Here is a 21,233-nt window from a genome sequence, read left to right on the forward strand (position 1 = left end):
AATAATAAAAATATTTCAGCCATAATAATAACTACTACTACTATTATAACTATACTACTACTGTTATTATTATTACAGTGTGCCCCACTGACAAGTTAGGCTGACAAGTGGGGGATGGTAATAAATGAGGCTAATTTATTACTGCAATTTATTACCGTCCCCCACTTGTCAGCCTAATTTATTACCGTCCCCCACTTGTCAGCCTCATTTATTACCATCCCCCACTTGTCAGCCTCATTTATTACCGTCTCCCACTTGTCAGCCTCATTTATTACCGTCCCCCACTTGTCAGCCTAATTTATTACTGTCCCCCACTTGTCAGCCTAATTTATTACCTTCCCCCACTTGTCAGCCTAATTTATTACCATCCCCCACTTGTCAGCCTAATTTTATTACCGTCCCCTACTTGTCAGCCTAATTTATTACTGTCCCCCACTGGTCAACCTAATTTATTACCGCCCCCCACTAGTCAGCCTAATTTATTACCGCCCCCCACTAGTCAGCCTAATTTATTACCGCCCCCCACTGGTCAGCCTAATTTATTACCGTCCCCTACTCGTCAGCCTAATTTATTACCGCCCCCCACTAGTCAGCCTAATTTATTACCGCCCCCCACTCGTCAACCTAATTTATTACCGTCCCCCACTCGTCAGCCTAATTTATTACTGTCCTCCTTTTGTCAGCCTCATTTATTACCGTCCCCCACTTGTCAGCCTCATTTATTACCGTCCCCCACTTGTCAGCCTCATTTATTACCGCCCCCCCACTTGTCAGCCTCATTTATTACTGTCCCCCACTTGTCAGCCTCATTTATTACCATCCCCCACTTGTCAGCCTCATTTATTACCGCCCCCCACTTGTCAACCTAATTTATTACCGCCCCCCACTTGTCAGCCTCAATTATTACCATCCCCCACTTGTCAGCCACATTTATTACTGTCCCCCACTTGTCAGCCTCATTTATTACTGTCACAGTAATACATGAAGCTGACAAGTGGGGGGCAGTAATACACAAAGCTGACAAGTGGGGGATATGAAGGTGATACAGAGGAACAACAACTGAGGGGACAGTAATAAAGAAGAAGTTGGCTCAAATGGGGGGCAGTATTGAAGAAGAAGGTGACACAAGTGGGGGGCAGTATTGAAGAAGAAGGTGACACAAGTGGGGGGCAGTATTGAAGAAGAAGGTGACACAAGTGGGGGGCAGTATTGAAGAAGAAGGTGACACAAGTGGGGGGCAGTATTGAAGAAGAAGGTGACACAAGTGGGGGGCAGTAATGAAGGAGAAGGTGACACAAGTGGGGGACAGTAATGAAGGAGAAGGTGACACAAGTGGGGGACAGTAATGAAGAAGAAGGTGGCACAATTGAAGGACAGTAATGAAGAAGGTGACACAATTGGGGGATAGTAATGAAGAAGGTGACACAAGTGGGGGGCAGTAATGAAGGAGAAGGTGACACAAGTGGGGGACAGTAATGAAGAAGAAGGTGGCACAATTGGGGGACAGTAATGAAGAAGGTGACACAATTAGGGGGACAGTAATGAAGAAGGTGACACAATTGGGGGATAGTAATGAAGAAGGTGACACAAGTGGGGGGCAGTAATGAAGTAGGTGACACAAGCGGGGGACAGTAAAGAAGCTGACAAGTGAGGGGATATGAAGGTAACACAGGGGAACAATTGAGGGAACAGTAATGAAGGTGACACAGGGAACTGAGGGGACATTAAAAAAGGTGACACATAGGGAACTGAGAGGACATTGATGAAGGAGACAGAGAGAACCGAGGGGACACTAATAAAGGAGACACACAGAGAACTGAGGAGACACTAAACAGGGTGAATTTGATTTAAATTAAGGCAATTTAAATTTAGATTCAAATACCAAGCCTGCCAATGCTGACCTCCTTTTGAAAGTGCTACTAGCCTGGCTATCATGTTAAGCTTTATGGTTAAACTACTTTCTAAATCACTGACACAAAACACATACAAAGATAAAAATGCTTGTTCCAGGTCAGTGCCTGAATGTATTAAGGCCAGAGGATCAGCATGATAGACTGACAGTATTTTCAGGAGGAGAGGTCAGAGATGGCAGACCATGTGTTTCTCTCATGACAATTTTATAAAAGACTGAGCACCTTCCGGATTTCTCTCTCTTCATATATGTCTCCCCAGAAGATCTTACCAGCTGGCAGATAAGTACAGAGGAGATTCCGGTCAACAGGAGCAATTGCCAATAATCTACCTGGGATGGTCGTGTGTTATCTGCTTATCTACAGGTCAGTACAGGTAATTGGCAATTTAACATATTGCCATTATTGGCAACTAGGGATGAGCCGAACACCCCCCTGTTCGGTTCGCACCAGGCAAAAAATTTGTTCGAACACGCGAACACTGTTAAAGTCTATGGGACACGAACATGAATAATCAAAAGTGCTAATTTTAAAGGCTTATACGCAAGTTATTGTCATAAAAAGTGTTTGGGGACCTGAGTCCTGCCCCAGGGGACATGGAGCAATGCAAAAAAAAAGTTTTAAAAACGGCCGTTTTTTCGGGAGCAGTGATTTTAATAATGCTTAAAGTGAAACAATAAAAGTGTAATATCCCTTTAAATTTCGTACCTGGGGGGTGTCTATAGTATGCCTGTAAATGGGCGCATGTTTCCCCTGTTTTTTTTTGGAAGGTGGAGGGGAGGGACCTGGGATTCAGGCAGGCTACTGGGCCCAGCCACCTCCTGGCTGCCACTTACCCCCACCACCTCCTGGCTGCTACTTTCCACAGCCTCCTCCTGGCTGAGACTTTCCTGTGTATGAAAAATGGACATAGTTTTAGTTTTTGGTTCATCAATCACACACAATTTTCAGCTCATGACTGTTGCAAATTGAATGTTAATAAATAGAAAAGACTATCATTCTGACCCCAGCATTTTTCAGTCTTGTCCCAATCATTTGTGGCCACTACTGTCTATTGATATGTAAAACACTTTGTAAAATCAGAAATTAGTGATCAATAATAATATCTAGTTAACATCATTAATGATTTGACTAGAAATATGTTGAACAACGCTATACCTGGCTCAAGCTGGGCTCCTCCACTTCTTTCTGGCTAGAAGGCCCAGGTTGGACGTTGGAAGCCTCAGTTGAGGTGGAAGGAAGCCTTGAAGGAAGACTGGAGAGTGCTGGCCTGGGTTCAGTCTGGCCTGCCAAAAAATGCAGTCTGTCATAGTACCACAGCCTGGGTACATAAATGTCATCTGCTGCAGCTCCTGATCTCTGGGAATCCTGGACCTTCTTGCACTCCCTATTATAAGTGCTCCTCATGCCACCAATTAGGACCTTCAAATAGGGGATGTCTGCTGTGGGGATCACCTGATCCTGCGCTGCCTACCTCTTTGTTTTATTGTCATAAAAGGGGTGGTTTACCTGCCACAGACAGGGCAGCTCCCTGCACATATCAATGAATATGGGGATAAAGTCCTCATCATTGAATAGATCCATTGTCTCTGCAAGACACAACACAAGACAAACCATAATGTCAGGCTAAACTCTCCTAATCTTGTCCCAATATTTGCCTCAATCTATAAGCAGTATAGGCCACTGATGCACCAAGTTAAAATTGTACCTTCGTTCTAACGATCAGCGCTTCCGATACTCCTTCCTCCTCTCCATGATCGTACGTACGATGCACGCGTGTTATGCTTTATATACACTGAGCATGCGTGAAACTCCGCCCGCCCCTGATGTCCTTCGGCGCAGTGGGAGAACACATGGCGGAGAAAGAGCAAGTGCATGCAGACAGCAACAGCAGCAATGATGAAAGGCCGGAGCCAGGAACGTCCCAATCCCGGAGGAGAGTTAAGGCCTCAAATATGTCCTTTATAGAGATGGTGGAGATGGTAGACATCTTGAAGAGGGTCGACTATGATGGGAAGCATGGACCTTACCCAAACCCAAATGTCAGAAAGGCCAAGATCATGGCTAAAGTTGTGAGAAGTCTGCACAGGAATTTTGGGGTACAACGATCCAAGGAGAAATTGAGTAAATACTGGTCAGACCTGAAATTGAGGGAGCAGGATCAGTACAGAAAGATCAAGAGAGTTCTTCAAAAAATAAGTAGTTGTCGTGTGTTCCTATTATTATTATTACTTGCATGCTGCTCCATGTGATCTTCATTACTGTTGTACATTTTAAAATGGCAACTTTAAGGTTCGTGGGCACAGTAATTGTTCGTAGTAAACATCGTTTGTTCACCCACTAATACGATGTTTTTGGCAAATACAGGTTAACTACATTTGTTCAGGCCTATTTGTATTAAAATAAGTTTATGACACTGTTGGCTAGATGGGTTTGTACTAGAATGAAATGCAAACTTGATTCAGTGTAAGGAGAGGACACTCAGCAGTTGTTTACACATCTGGAGGCAGGGGCACTAGTGTGGGACACCAGAACAAACTTTGTAGGGTGTCCCACACAGGAGCTCCAGTGGATACTAGGGGTGTCTCCATGTGTGAAAATTGTACAAAAAAGGTAAGTATTCCAGCTTTAGAAAGGGAAAAAATAATGTCTTCAGCTTGGAACTTTGCCAAAAAAGGCAATTGTACAACACTTCCAAGCAATGTCTCATATTACTATTTCTGGCCTCAAATATCTGTGTGCTAAGTATACCTTTATTTTATACACATAGGGGAGAAAAGACTCGGGACATCTGAGGACACCAGCGACCCCCCACCTCCTAAAGAAAAGCAAATCCCCACACCACAACCAGAAGATGTGGAGCAAGGAGAGGTTTATGAAGTGGGCGAAATAGTGACCACAACAGGTGAGTGTCTGAGACTACAGCTTCAGATAATAGATGTATGTCTGAATATTTATAATACATGGTGTGTTTTTTATTTTAGGTGATGTGGATGTTGTGGAAGAAGAATCTAATTTCAAACGTGCAAGTACACACGTCCTCATCGGAGAGATCATGGTGTGCAATTGTGATTTACAAAAGATCAAGGAAGACATCAATGATGTGGAAAAAAGACTCAAAAACATCATTGATGTTTTAGGCAGAATCTAAAACACCCCAAAAGTCTTCTAATTTGTTTGCATTTTTATTATTTTCACACATTTTAAATAGTTTTTAGAAAGCCAAATTTTGAAGATGCACACAGTGTGTCAGCATGTGCTATCTGCCATCACGGAATATCAATGTATGTGTTTTGTGGGTGCAACCCCTTCCTCGCAACTAAAGTAGATGAGAGGAAGGGGTTGCACGCCCGAAACACGTCCATTGATCCCGCATGATGGGAGCTAGCACATGTTGACATTAGGCATTGGATCACGAGGGAAATTCCCATTTTGACTTTCAATTTGTGTGCATCTTCAAAATTTGGCTTTGACAGGGGTGACATCACCCCATCTGATGAAGGCAATATCAACACAGTTTGGACATACCAATGTCTGATATTGCCTTCACTTTGTCAAAGTTGAACTTTGTAAGTTCCTGAGTTGTGTATTGTTTTATGGTTTTAAACATGCCTATTTTAACACAAAAAGGCTATTTGTACTGTCAAAAACAAAAATGTTATTACTAAAATATGTTGATTTGTTCAAAAAACATTTTCTAACGCACATGTGAATGTGCATAGAGTAAAAAGTTTTCTACTCAACAATGTGTGGCTTCTTCTTTCAATGCTCAATATCATTTTTTGGACTAAGTTTGTGTTTACACTGAAATGGGGGTTATTTACTAAAGGCAAATCCACTTTGCACTACAAGTGCAGTTTCAAGTGCACCTTTGCAGTGCGCTTGTAGTGCAGAGTGGATTTTCCTTTAGTAAATAACTACCACAGTGCTTTATAATTTGCCACAATCAGGCCATTTTCGTGACTCACCAAAATTCATTCATGGTGCTGAAAATGATGTATATTTTTAACAGTAATGCATTACATACATTAACAACAAAAACAAGGTGTGTGTGTAGCAGACCCACAACATAATAATAGTTCGCTGAAGAAGAGATTGTCACCTCATTTATCAAATAAATTATGTTTGCACTATTGAAGAAAATGGGCAAAAAAAATCCCATTAGGAGAACCTAGGAGACAGCTAAAAGAAACACGAGCAGTAAATCAAAGGAAATATTATTTCAGTTTAACTAAATTTTTTTTTTTTAAATGTTTGTTAAACATTTTCTGGTATATCAATGGCCCCCCTACTCGCAAAGTACTCCATATATTTTATACGGACCTCACGTGCGCTTTGGAGGGGCACGCACTGAAAAACAGATGCGAACCCACAAGCACAAACTGAAGAGCAATAACGATCGGAAAAGCACGAGGCTGAAAAGCGCGAATCGTCTCTCACCAAACTTCTACTAACACGAGATTAGCAGAGGTAGCCCAATGGGTGGCGCACTGGCTATTGAACTTCTCTTTTCTAGTGCCGTCGTACGTGTTGTACGTCACCGCGTTCTTGACGTTTGCAATTTCCAACAAGGTTTGTGTGACCGTGTGTATGCAAGACAAGTTTGAGCCAACATCCGTCTGAAAAAAAACCATGGATTTTGTTGTCGGAATGTGCGATCGTGTGTACGGGGCATTAGACATCAGTGTTGAAAACAAAAGATACTGAGCTGGTGTCATGTGGTCTATTATGGAAGGGATTGATTATGGTGATATTGCCATGTGAGCTGAATTGGACACATTATTAATATTTCAGCAATAGTATATTTACAATTGACTGTTTTGTAAGTATTATATTTCCAAGAATATATTTATAGTAATATATCTGTTATTTACACATTAAGAAAAATGTAGATTTGTTTTTGGTTTATTATATATGGTTACTAGTTTATACCTAGTTTCTAAAAGTTTTTGCTCATTGAGAAAACAATAAAAAGAATCTGTTAATTTATTGCAACTTGTTCTGTTTGTTTTTCTATTTCTTAGGAGATGTCTAACACATTTAAAGTGGAGTTCCACCCAAAAATGGAACTTCCGCTTTTCAGAATCCCCCCCCTCCGGTGTCACATTTGGCACCTTTCAGGGGGGAGGGGAGAGCAGATACCTGTATAATCCAGGTATCTGCTCCCACTTCCGGGCATAGATATCCGCGGGTACCCGCGGATATCTATGCCATATCCGGTGCCTCCTCCATCCCCCCTCTGTCTTCTGGGAGACACACAGGTCCCAGAAGACAGTAGGGACCTGTGAGATCACGCAGTGCAGACTCGCGCATGCGCAGTAGGGAACCAGGCTGTGAAGCCGCAAGGCTTCACTTCCTGATTCCCTTACCAAAGATAGTGGCGCCTCCACCCGAGAGCCGAGGGACAGATCGACTTCGGGTGCCGACATCGCGGGTGCCCTGGACAGGTAAGTGTCCATATTTTAAAAGTCAGCAGCTGCAGTATTTGTAGCTGCTGACTTTGAAAAAAAAATTTGGCAGGACCTCCGCTTTAAAATTATGACCTGTTTTAGGTAGCCAGTGATTGTGTGCAGGGCGCAATCACAAAATACTGAACAATGCACAAGCAGCTATGTTTATAGCAATCTCAAGTATAACTTTGATGCAGTGAATTTGTGATGTACAAAGTACACCGTTGTCACTAAGTGACTTCGTGAAAGCAGGTGCACATTGTATACCACCTGTCTAAACTGGTTACCACTGTTTGCTTTTGTTTTTCCTAAAATTGGCAAAAAAAAGTATCAAACTATCTTTTTTTGGGCAGGCGCGGTCCCTGAATGGCAGTTTGGAAATGTGGTCACCCTAGAGGAGGAGAAGTTCAAGTCAGGCAATGCGCTGCAGCGGGAGTTGGCCTCGGGATGGGCACTGGGGCAGCCGAGACATGGATCTAAGCCAGCCAGCAGTGCCAGCACTGCAGAATGCTGCTGGAGGAGTCAGGAGAAGAGACACATACAGGCGCTCTCTGGCTGCTGCTGCCATGGAGGGAGAAGGAGAGGAGGTGAGTGGACTCGGAGGCGAAGCGCAGGGCAGCACTGGCCTTGCTTAGCCTCTGAGAGACTCTGCGAATATGACGTCACCGGTTGCTAGACACGAGGCGGGGTGGCCCTAGCAACCAGTTTGGCAATCGTTTATCAGGGTGGCTGTGTGTCCTTATTTCATTCCGGGACACTGTATGAAGGTGCCCGGGACACAAACATGAATTACGGGACATTCCCGGGCAATCCGGGACACGTGGGCACCCCAATTCACTCTAAGGTGGGTGTGTTTAGCTACCACCTCTTTGAAGATAAAAGACTAAACCTTCTGCCTTTAGAACCACTTTAACTTGCAGGGGAAGATTTTTCTTTATAATGGACTTTACTACCACTATACCACAATATTCATAGCAAACTCCCCCATCCATCTATGTCTCTGCACTGTATTTGTTGAGCAATCGCTTTGAGAAACACCCTCCTTACATTTCTAGCCGGGTAAGTGAGTGAGTAAGAGCCCTTTTACACTGGCAGAGTGGCAGCATCTAGTTTTAGCGGCGCTTTACCTTTGTTTTAGAGGCGGTTTTTGGTCGCTAGCAGGCTCTTTTAACCCCCACTAGCAGCCGAATAAAGGGTTAAAAGCACCCGCAAAGTGCCACCGCCGCGGCATTTTGCAGGCGCTTTGCAAGTGCTTAGGCAGCGCTGCCCATTCATTCCAATGGGTAGGGGCCCTTTAGGAGCAGTGTATGCACCGCTCCTAAAGCGCCCCAAAGATGCTGCTTGCAGGACTTTTTTTAACGTACTGCCAGCGCAGCGCCCCAGTGTGAAAGCACTCGGGCTTTCACACTGGGGAACAGTGAGAGATGTTTTTCAGGTGCTTTACAGGTGCTATTTTTAGCCCTTTAGTGCCTGAAAGACGCCCCAGTGTGAAAGGGGTCTAAGGGTAGATGATTCATTTAGTATTTACATCTTGAAATCCATTTGCCTTTAGATCAGGTATGCAGGCAGCCCCTCCTTTCCTACTTCAGATAAAAATAAAATGCCCAACAAGACTCCTAGGATGTATGACATCATTTTGGCCGGTTGATAACACTGGCACCATCATTTGCAAACAATCAAAATCCATCTCTCCGCATTCATGCATTGATTTTAATCATATATAGGATGTTCTACCATCTGTACTCCAGTTATGGACCTAATGCTTTACAATATCCTAGTGAGACGTGTTTCCTCTCGAACTTGCACACAATACATGCAGGAGTCATATAAAATCTCAGGTGTACAGTCCAGCATATGTACTTGCAATTATGCATCCAATGACCCAAAACATAAATTCCACCATAGCCTTTTCAATGGTTTAGGCTGGATTCACATATGAGCCGCATGCAGCTCACAGCAGGGGTCCGGAGCGTCCTGGTTCACCGTTTCAGGTCCGATTTCAGCCCGAATTTTGGGCTGAATGCGGACCTGAAACAGACCAAAAGACGCACAGGACCTGCTGTGAACTGGCTCCATAGAGAGCCGGTCAAAATCTCCTGCTATTGCAAATTGGATGCGGAGAATCTACATCCAACTCGCAATGGTGTGATGCCTCAGAGCATCTGTTTCTCATCCTGCCGAGATAAACCAGGGGGAGGTTTTATATGGATATACAGGGTGACTGATGGGAGTCGGACGGTTTTCAACCTGAAATGGATTTATTTTTACAAAAAGAGAGGTCAAGACGTGCCATTTGAGTTACTTATTCAGTTATGAAAAATGTCATTTAGATGACGACCATCCTCTTGAATGCAGCTTTCAATCCTTCGCTTGAAATTGTCCATCACTTGGGCCAACAGCTGTTGATCAACCGTGAGCACTTCTTGTTGAATGTCATCCTTCAATTCTTTCAAATTAGGGGTTTGTGAGTGTACACAGGGCTCTTCAGGTACATTTTTATTACAGGACTCCCGAAAATCCTAGACCTCTCTACTCTGCACATGTTACAGTGTGGTGTGCGGCTGCCCCTTTTGGCATTATCAGCTCGTATTTTTTTGTGGGAAAATGGCTTAACAGTGACTGTTTACTCGGAACGTTGCATAATCCCTACACTTTAAGGCAGAATGACTCTCAAGTTTCAAACATGGGTATAAATTGGCTCTGCTTATCTCGCAACCATCCCCACCACTAGGGAAATCAGTGTATTCAGCTTAATTAAAGAAAGTAAGCCAGTCTAAGTAAAACCTTTTAAATAAAAACTTTGACTTTAACGTTGTTTAACCCTTAGTCATATCTCCCAACTTTTTGAGATGGGAATGAGGGACACCTATTAGCAAAAGTATGTAGGCATAGGTCACCCCCCCGCCATTTTAGGAAGAAAATGGCTGGTTAAACCCACAAGTGCTTTTTTTACCACTACTATTCCTTTTATACCGGCTTTTGAAATTCACAGATGCAGCAATTTAGAAATTGAATGAAAGGTTTAGCACTATAAAACACTTTTTTGATAGCTAAAAGGTGTATTTTATGTCCAGCTATATAGACCAGACCAAAATGAGGGGCAAATGAGGAGGAAAGAGGGACAGAGGGACTTTGTTCCAAATCAGTGACAATTCCTCTAAATCAAGGACAGTTGGGAGCTATGCCTTAGGGATCAAGGTACCACAGGTATAAATCCAAAAACATTTGGCTTCCTTTTGCTATATAATATCAAAACCTCCTCTTCTCAGGCTAATTTTGAGTAAATTCCTTTCATTTTTAGGTGCTTAAGTGACCCACCATGGTATTTCACAAAGTGGTCACCAAAACGAGTTTTTAACTTTTTTTTGCTAGTGCTAGTATATGTAGCCACCCTGTCATCAAGAGTGTCTAGACAACTTAGCTCTCCTGGGTAGCAACTTGCTAATGCCAGTATGTGATTTTCTTATTTGGTTGCTTCCCAGGATTCCCTAGCATCGAGGACAGGGTGTCACTGGCATTCAGGGCACTAGTAATAGGGGCGGTGACAATCTTGTGCTATTGAGTATTTATGTCCTCTCTGGCCTCCACTAGGAGGTGGTGCACGCTGAGGGAGGCTATAAATAGTTGGAGAGTGGTCTGGTGAACTCTCTCTCCAACCCCCCAAGTGCTTTACAAGCTGTGGCCTGTGGATGTGCAAAAGTTTGTGTTGTGTAAGCTTGGGACCTATATAACACAGAATTCCTCAAGCTGCCCTGCCTAGTTGAGGGTGTAGCATTAAAGGTGGAAGAGCCAGAGTATGGAAGTCCTTCTGGAGGGGGATCAGTGTCTGCCTCAGAGAATCCTGGCTCCCCTTCAAATTGAGGATAATGCTCAAAAATACCAGCTGTCTGGCTGTGGAGTCGCACAGACTGTGCTGTTTGTGATTGCATGAAGGTCTTTTATTTTTCAATGTACCATGGTATTCGTTATCCACTGTGAGAGCAGGAGTGTGGTGGATTCTGGATCCCTGTTGCTAATGGAGAACTATACCCTAACCCTCTCACCCTGTGAGCTGAAGCAATAAAACTTGAAAAAGACTAAAGTGACTGGCACCAATCATCGTTGTGGTGATCTCCACTGCTGCCATGGATCAACCCTGGAGTAATACCAGCCCTCTCTATGCGCTGTCAAGGCACGTCATCTTCTACCCTGGCAAGGAGGGCACTACATACATATAACTAAAAGCAAAACTTATGTTTTGGATATTGTGGAGAGGGATTACAACACCCACCGGGTTTTTATTGCGGTCTTTGTCACTGTTAGGGTGATTCACTCTCTCTATTTGTCCAGGTGAGTGTTCTCACCAAAAGTGAAATCCCAAAATTTGATTTGTCACCATAACAGGAATAGAGGGGAAATCCTTCAATGGGAACACTAATTCTAGTGTCCCTGATAACAACCAGGGATTCCCTCCACTTTGGAGAGATTTCCTCTCGCTTCCTGTTCCCAATGGGATGCTGATATAAAAAAACAACAAGGGTTATATTCCTCCTTCAATTAAAAAAAATCCTAAATAGGTGGTTATTCTGATATGGTGAGTTCCAGTCCAATGATTGCTCCTGGAGTACTGAGTGATACATGTTGGTGGTTTTCTTGATTGTTCAGGATAGCATACAGACTGTTTTTATAATGTTTTAAACTTATTTTGTTTGGTGTGCAGCACATATTTAAGGTACTTATGTGCACTAAATAATTACGTGTACTAAAAAATGGCATGGTAGAGTGATTTTTGGTCAGATGAGGCAGCCCATTCAAATAATAGCAATGCCCTAATGCAACGCACTTTAATTCCTGAACACACGCACATGAACACATGGCCTATAGACATCTGATCTAGAACTCTCCAGGTCAGTGATTGGAATATGTCAGATCAGTGACTGGATATGAAACAATATGAGAGTTTTACATTTTATTCCACGCTTCTCTGCCATGTTTTAAAACATAAGGGTCAAAATTCATGTTTAAAGTGAAACTTTGATTACAAGAAAATGTGAACAGACGTGTATTGATTAAGGTCAGAATTTGGTATATACCTCAGAATGTTAAGTCCTATATCTAGAACATTCTAATGTAATGCTCTTTTTAATTTATTTGTTTTAGATTTCCAGTCTCCAAAAAGAGTGCATGTTCCTGCCAATCATTAAAAAAGGAGGGGATGGAGGTGTATCAACTCGTGGAATATTTGGCTGCAGACGACTTAACATCTGCTTCGGAGAGACGTAAAAACGAATATGAGCATTGCAGTAAAATGTGCGTGCGTTGGGTAATCCTAAGAGTTCATTCACATGGGCAGCTGCGGTTAAAGCAGGCAGTTGAACCGCAGTTTGACTTCCCCTGACCGCTCAGCTAAACTTGGGCATGCAGCTCAGGGCTGTACACCTGCTTTGGCAAAAGTGAAACAGCAAGAGAAGTAGTGCTGCCTACAATTGTGACCTGTTCAAGTGAATGGGGCCTGGCTTCAAACGAGGATTGCTTTTTATAGGAGAAGCAGTATAGCCGCATGTGTGAACTAGCCCTCATGGGGGATGGGGGATTCATCAGGAAAGTCAGGCAAAGGTAGTAAACTGTATCTACAAACTTGCGCACAGGTTACAGACTCAAAATATGGAAGCCAGAAGATCAGTAGAACAGTCAAGCAACTGACCTTTATAGAAGGGAAAATTGACAATAGTAGTCTGTTTCTGCACAAAGCAAGAAGCAAAGTGATAGCTATGATCAAAATGCTCTAGCTGTCACTGGGCATCGCAATGTTTAAAAACTGTCAGCTTAAAATTATGATGATGATTAACCCCTTCACGCCGACGTCACACAAATGTGTCCTCACTTCACTGAGCTTTTCGCTGTGGGGCCGCGTGTTTCTGTACCTCCCTGAGCCTGGGAGCTACCTATGGGAGAGGGGGAAGGAGGTCTGCAATACCTGGAAAAGTGGCAGGCATCTGGGTACCACGGTCAGGCTGCAAGGGAGCTGGTACCGATGTTCTCCTCCAAGATAGCCCGGGGAGGGCTAACATTCCCTGCTTGGCTGGCTGGATACTATGGTATCCTGGCGTGGGTCCGGCGGGGGGCGGGTGTAGGCCTCGAGTTCCGGACTGTGAAATTCAGGAGGAGGGCGGGGTCTTCCAGACCACTTCTGGGTCACGCAGCGAGCGTGGACGACGGAGCCATGGCGGTTCATTTAAAAACGCTAGCCACAGGATGGGACAGCGCTACGGATCCACAGCAACAGACTCTAGAATTGTCAGCTTGGCAATACTCCAAGGAACAGACAGCATGGATCCAGGTGAACCAGGTGGCAGTGGGGCCGACCTAGCTCAGGTTTGTGGACACAGGAGGGCCTTGGACCTACAGGGCTGGGGGGTGATGGACTCTTATGTAGCCCTTTTTGTCCCCCCCTCTTTTGAGATGGGATCCAGACTAAAGAGTCATGTGAATCCCGTCAGCGGCTGGTGAGGGTGCACATAGGTGTTGGTGAAGGACACCCACAGATTGCTAAGGTTTTTGCTGACAGCATCTTGTCTTTTTGGTTTTTTTTTCCTTCCTTTGCCTCCTTCTCTTCTCACCTTCTCTTGTCTCAGGCTCAGCCCAAAGAACCGGAGAGGTCAGGGGGGAAGAAGAGGTGTCTGTCATGTACGAACAAATTTAAGATAAGGGTGGAACAAGCTCCTCTGTAAACCCTGTATTGACAAATTGGTTTACCAGGAGGCAATGGGGGCTTGCAAGGAATTAATTTCTGGTGTTCAGAAAGGCCATTAAGTCGATGCTGGCAAACCTTGAAACCCCAAAACAACCAGCCGCAGTTCCCCCTGTTTCAGCCCCAGAGGTGGGTGACGAATCATGGGGAGAGGAATCAGATTCTTTGGATGAGCCAAGTGAGGCGGCATCATCCAAAGATATTCCCAGCCAAGGGACAAGTTCACCCAGATACAGGCTCTCACTACAGGAGGTGGATGCCTTATTGGGGCAATCTATGAGACGCTAGAGATCAAAGAAGAGCAGGTCTCCTTTTCCCTACATGACCAGATGTATCAGACCCTGAAAGAAGACCAAAACAGGGTATTTCCGGTACACAGCGTACTGGTGGACTCTATTAAAAAAGAGTGGGTGGAACCGGAGAAAAAATCGTTTTTTCCCCAAAAGTCTGAAGAGGAGATTCCCTTTCAGTGAGAATTCCGCCTGTATTTGGAACAAAATGCCCAAAGTGGACGCAGCCATTTCCCAGTGTGCCGAGTCAACAGACCTTGCCTTTAAGGACATGGGTGTCCTTAGGGAACCCATGGAAAAGAGGATGGAGGTACAACTGAAAAGGTCATGGAAAGTAGCCATGACAAATCTAAACCTGCAATGGCTACAACAATAGTGGCTCGTAATTTGGAGGTGTGGCTGGACCAATTACAAGGACATTTGGAAAGTGGGACCTCCAGGAAGGAAATTTTTCATTCCCTTCCCATGCTGCACAAAGCAGCAGGCTATAAGGCAGACGCATCTGCTGAGTTGGTCAAGCTATTGGCTAAGACCACTGCCCTTATAAATTCCTCTCGCAGGGCGTTATGGTTAAAATCCTGGTCGGGGGACCCGGCCTCAAAGGTTAGGCTGTTTGGCATTCCAATGAAGGAGACCTCTTGTTTGGGCAGGATCTAGAAAAAGTTCTAGACCCTACTGCAGACAAGAAAAAGGCTTTCCCCATCAAAAGTAAGAGAGCCCCAGGGAAACATTTAGTTCGTCCCCAAAGACAAGGGCTGTCACAGGGACAGACCTCTAAGGGGTAAACCCCTAAAAAAACAGTGGGGAAAGGGAAAACAGAAAGCTGTCCTGTTTTCCTCTCCTAAAATAAACAAATCCCAGTGACTTGGTTCCCGTGGGAGGAAGATTGGGGCAGTTCCTCCCACAGTGGGAAAAGACTACCCCAAACGCATTTATACTGAGGATAATCAGGGAAGGCTATCGAATCCAGTTCAAAGGCACTCCGTCCGCAAGGACGTTTGTAACCACTCCTCCGAGGGATCCTCAGAAGACGACGGCCTTGTTGTCACAAATTGGCGACTTGGTATCTAGCAGGTTCTTGTTCCAGTGCCACAGCAAGTAAATCACGGTTTTTACTCTCACGTTTTCGTAGTAAAGAAACCGTTGGGCAAATTCCACCTAATATTAAATTGGAAGTTACTAAACAATTCGGTGACCTACAAAAAATTTCAGATGGAAACAATCTTTTCGGTGAAGTCAATTCTTCACCCAGATTGCTTCATGGCCTCCCTTGACCTGAGGGACGCCTATCTACACATCCCAATCCACGAGGAATCTCAAAAATTTTTGAGGGTGGCAATCCAATGGCAAAGGCAGGTCCGACATTTTCAATTCAGGGCCCTATCATTTGGCCTGTCCTCATCCCCCAGGATTTTTACAAAAATCCTGGCGGAAGCAATGGCCCCCCTGAGACTGAAAGGGATATCAGTCATCTCATATTTGGACGACCTTTTATTTTTTGCCCCCTCCATGTTCCAATTACAAGGAGATCTGCGGGTGGCCATTTCTTTTCTAAAAAACTGGGGGGGTTGATAAACAGGGAGAAGTCGAACTTAACCCGGACACAGGTCTTACAGTACTTAGGGTTCTTGGTGAACTCAGTGACGCAGAAGATCTCTCTCACAGAGGAGAAGGTAGAAAAGGTGAAGGCGACTGCAGCCTTTTTTCAAAACAATTTGGCAATTTCCCTCCGCTTAGCTATGTCGGGTCTGGGTTTCCTGGTAGCAACAATTCCTGCAGTACCATGGGCAAGGGCCCATTTCAGGTGTCTCTAGGCCAATATCCTGAACAGCTGGGTTGGAGCACAGGAATCGCTGGACACAACCTTCCGCCTATCTCCAAAGAGCAGGAGGTCTCTGTGGTGGTGGAGGAACGAAGAGAACCTTGTGCAGGGTCTATTATGGTGTCTTCCAGTGTCCGTCCGTATCATCACGGACACCAGTGCTTGGGGCTGGGGGGCCCACTGAGGGTCAAGAATAGCCCAAGGGCACTGGGAGAAAGTGCAGTCCCAAAGATCAGCCAACTGGAGGGAGTTACAGGTGATCTGGGAAGCGCTAAAGACATTTGCCAGAGAGCTGAAAGGACACCACGTACAGGTCCTCTCAGACAGTGGTAGCAGTCTCTTATTTAACCTGTTGCCGCCCGCCCACTGTCATATGACGGCGGAGCGGTGTGGCTCTTGTTCTGGGCCGCCGTCATATGACGGCAGCTGGTTTACACAGGGCATGCGCGTGATCGCGGGCGCACAGCCCTGCTCTGTCGGTGTCGCTGTGTCCCCGGGACACAGCGCGTCACCGACAGGGGTGAACAGCCATGCCCAATTACGTCACGATTACGTCACGGCCGATCACAAAGGGTATTCCCCGCTTTAGACCTCACATGCGCGCGATCGGGAGCGCGCAGAGCGGTCACGTCGGTGGCGGCTTGTTCCCAGGAACACTGCTCGTCACCGACAAGGGTAAACAGCCAATGGCTGGTGGCTGTTTACCACGTGATCGGCTGTGATCCATTCACAGACGATCATTAACTGTAAACAAAGACCGGTTACTAGCTGTCACCGGCTCTTCTCTCCTCACACACTGTTTCCAGTGTGAGGAGAGAAGAGCCAGGAGCAGTGAGTGACCGATCTATGTGTGTTCTGTAGTGTACTGCACCAACACCACAAAGAGAACCTGTCACATCGCCCCCCCCCCCAATTACAGCTGTCACCCTACAGTCACCACATCAGTACTTATAAAAGTGCACCTGTCACCCATCAGTGCCCACAAAGTGCACCTGTCACCCGTCAGTGCCCACAAAGTGCACCTGTCACACGTCAGTGCCCACAAAGTGCACCTGTCATTGCCCACAAAGTGCATCTGTCACCCGTCAGTCCCCACAAAGTGCACCTGTCACCCGTCAGTGCCCACAAAGTGCACCTGTCACCGTCAGAGACTGCCGTCAGCGGTGCACCTGTCACCCTTCAGTGACCGTCATCAGTGACCGCCATCAGTGACCGTCGTCAGTGACCCATCCGTGACCCTCATCTGTTACCTATCAGTCCAATAAAGTGTACCAGTCACCATCAGAGACTGCCATCAGTGACTGTCAACCGTTACCTGTCACCCACCAGTGACCGTCGCACGTCACCGATCACCTGTTGCCCCTCAGTGACCCTCACCTGTCACCGATCACCTGTCACCCATCAGTGACCGTCACCTGTCACCGATCACCTGTCACCCATCAGTGACTGTCACCTGTCACCCATCACCTGTCGCCCATCAGTAACCGTAATTTGTCACCTGTCACACAGCCCATCAGAAAAAATGTCCAAAAGATTTTATACAAGTGAGGAGGCATTCCAGATCCTCTCCATGACTGATGAGAGCAGCGGGGAGCTCTCATCAGATTCAAATGCCAATTCCGAATCAAATTCAGCATTTGAACCGATCGAAAGTAGTGGATCGGCAAACGATTCAGAGGAAGTATGGATCCCTCCTAAAAGAGCACGGCACTCTGGAAACCAGGCAGCCACCAGCAATATACCCCAGGATCAAATTCCCAGTACCAGCGCTGCTGCCAGCGATAGACCCCAAAACCAAACGCCCAGTCCTAGAGCTGCCGCCAGTGAAAGGCCACAAGAAATGCCCAGTACCAGCACTTCCGCAGCATCACGCCCAAATGCCAGCACAGGAACTCCAACTACCAGCACTGGAGTGCCACGTCCCCCAATAGCCAGGGCCGCTACATATCTCCCAGATGGTCTTGCCAATCCAACATGGCTGCCTTCCGACTCAGGATCAGCAAGAATTCCCCCTTTCACCGCACAGCCAGGTGTGCAGGCCAATGCCTAAAATTTTTCTGAAATTGGTTGTTTTAATTTATTTTTGCCCAACACTTTGCTGCAACTCATCGTGGACCAGACCAATTTATATGCCCAGCAGCATATTGCCAACAACCTCCAATCTTCTTACGCCCGTCCATTCGAGTGGAAGGATTTGACTCTGGAGGAGTTCAAAATGTTTATGGGCCTCACCATAAACATGAGGCTTACAAAAAAAAAATGAAGGACATGCCTATTGGTCCATCCACCCCATTCACCACATGCCCATTTATTCTTTTGTAATGCCCAGGTCCCGATACAAAATGATAATGCGCTTCCTTCATTTCAATGACAACACCCAGTGCCCTCCCCACAATCATCCAAATTACGATAAATTATATAAACTTCGCCCACTCATTAATTTCTTTTCCCAACGATTTGCAGAACTCTATGTCCCCGATAAGCATATATGTGTAGATGAGTCCCTGGTACCCTTTTCAGGCCGGCTAGGAGTAAAACAATACATTCCTAGCAAAAGGGCCAAATACGGAGTGAAATTTTATAAGCTTTGCGAGAGAGTCACGGGATATCTGTATACGTTCCGCATATACGAAGGAAGAGATTCCCAGCTCCAGCCCCCTGAGTGCCCAGCCTACATGGGCACAACTGGTAAAATTGTATGGGACCTGGCCTACCCACTGCTGAAGAAAGGTTACCACATATACCTGGGTAACTTTTATACCAGCCTGCCCCTTTTCAAACACCTATACCTCGCACAAACCCTGGCCTGTGGAACCTCCAGAAAGAATAGAAAGGGCTTCCCACAAGCCATAGTAAACAAGAAATTGCGAAGGGGAGAAAGAGCAACTTTGAGATGCAACAAAGTGCTGGCCTTGAGGTGGAAGGATACCAGGAATGTGTACATGATGTCCACCATCCATGACGACACTACAGTTGAAGTTCAGAGAAGACGAGGTCCCATTGTAAAGCCAAAATGTGTACAAGATTACAATCTGTACATGGAGGGGTGGATTTCAACGACCAAATGCTTTAGCCCTATTTAGCAATAAGGAGGTCCCGTTTCTGGTACAAGAAAGTAGCACTCTATTTAATTCATTTGGCTATTTATAATGCCTACATAATTTACACCAAATCCACCGAAAGCCCTGCCCACTTCCTAAAATTCATTGAAGAAGTTGTCACGTCCCTCATCTACCATCAAAGACCCCCCCCAGAAAACCTTCGCTCTGATGCTGTTAGCCGACTTCATGAACGCCACTTCCCGGACCACATTACCCCATCTGAAGCAGGTCAAAGACGCCAAAAAAGATGTCGAGTATGCAGCAGTAAAGGATTTCGAAGAGATACCAGCTACCATTGTCCCCAGTGTCCCCTTGAACCCGGCCTTTGCATTGGTGAATGCTTCAAACTATATCACACATCCCTTAAATATTAGCCCATATTCTTAACCACTTCCCCATTTTCATCATCTGTGCTGACCATTTCCCATGCTTCCTCAAATAACCATTCCACTGCCTTCTACGTGAACTGACCCTGGCCTGTTTTTTGACTATGCCTCTGCCAACCGTTTGGACTGCTTATATGTGAACCGACCCTGGCCTGTTTTACCAACTACGCTTCTGCCTACTGTTTGGACTGCTTTCATGTGAACTGACCCTGGCCTGTTTTACCAACTATGCTTCTGCCTACTGTTTGGACTGCTTACATGTGAACTGACCATGGCCTGTTTTACCAACTACGCTTCTGCCCACCACTTGGACTGCTTGCACGTCATCTGACCCTGGCCTGTTTTATGGACTTTGCTTTTGCCTACCGCTTGGACTGATCTGTTGACCTGCTACTGTAGGACACGGGTCTCACATGTGAGGGGCTCCAGAAATGTTTTTCCGGATGGAGAAAACAATTTTTTTTGTTGTCTCCGGGTTTCATAATTTCCGGATTAGGGTCTGGAGTCCGGAGGCTTCATAGAGATTTGGGTGGGTCAAAGCCTCTACCCCTGTGCCCCTGTGCACAGGTCTTACCTGATTGCGGCCCTCAGCCTGCTGCTGACTTACTGCTGCCATCCTCCTGCCTGCAGCATAAACTGACCACACCTCTGCCTGCTACCTGGACTATGGAAATAATTAACTGTAGCAAGAGGCAGTATGTTTATGAAGGTCTGGAGAGCGGTACAATAATGAGTGCAGGGAGGTAACGGTGTACCAGGACCAATATTATGGCTGTGTTGGCTGTCTCTGCCTGGACAATTTCTATGGACAAATGCTTTGGCTGTGCTGACGATATCCTTGTGCTGACTATAGTCAATATTCCTGCCTGCTGCCTGGATAATTACTATTGTTGCTAAGCACATCCCTGCCTGCTGCCTGCTGCCTGCTGCCTGCACCAATTCTCTCCTCTGGGGACACTACTAAAACCACAGGTAATACTTTTTTTTACCCTTTCCTCAATAGAATTTATTTTGGAGTGTAATTTTTGGTATGTAAATGCAATGTGTTAGAAATATAAGGGCCTTCAAAAATAATAGGTTGTCAGGAAATTAGATGTGTAATTTATGTTTGTAGAACGCCTGAAGGTGCTACTTCAATGGTGGGCCTCTGTATGTGGTCAGGCTGTGTAAAAGTCTGACACATGTGGTATCGCCATACTCAGGAGGAGTAGCAGAACGTATTTTGGGGTATCATTTTTGCTATGTGTTGGAAATATCTTAAAAATGGACAACTTTGTGGGAAAAAAAATCATTTTCATTTTTTTTCCACATTTTCCAAAAACTTCTGGAAAAAAATGAACCGTTCAAAAGACTCATTATGCCTCATAGATTATACATTGGGGTGTCTGCTTTCCAAAATGGGGTCATTTTGTAGGCGTTTCCATTGTCCTGGGGCTCCAGGGCCTTCAAAACAGTAATAGGTGGTTGAGAAATGAGATGTGTAATTTATGCTTGTAGAACGCCTGAAGGTGCTACTTCCCTGGCGGGCCTCTGTATGTGGCCAG

At 45.4% G+C, this 21,233-nt stretch overlaps 1 protein-coding gene across 8 annotated transcripts in view; it reads left to right on the forward strand.

The window, feature by feature from the left end:
- Positions 1–21,233, forward strand: part of LOC141114251 (beta-1,4 N-acetylgalactosaminyltransferase 2-like) — a 330,459-nt gene that overhangs the window by 50,418 nt on the left and 258,808 nt on the right. For 2 of the 8 annotated variants that reach the window (XM_073607832.1, XM_073607831.1), the window contains 2 exons: positions 2,173–2,276; positions 12,500–12,649. The exons of 1 other annotated variant lie outside the window; for it this stretch is intronic. In XM_073607832.1, coding sequence (XP_073463933.1) covers positions 2,248–2,276; positions 12,500–12,649 — 179 coding nt within the window. In that variant the 5' untranslated portion in view covers positions 2,173–2,247. Of the gene's footprint in view, positions 1–2,172; positions 2,287–12,499; positions 12,650–21,233 lie in introns of all 8 variants that reach the window. 5 more of the 8 variants (XM_073607830.1, XM_073607836.1, XM_073607828.1 and 2 more) reach the window with 4 other exon arrangements.

This window comes from Aquarana catesbeiana, linkage group LG12 (genome assembly GCF_042186555.1).
Source record: "Aquarana catesbeiana isolate 2022-GZ linkage group LG12, ASM4218655v1, whole genome shotgun sequence".
In the NCBI taxonomy this organism is placed as follows: domain Eukaryota; kingdom Metazoa; phylum Chordata; class Amphibia; order Anura; family Ranidae; genus Aquarana; species Aquarana catesbeiana.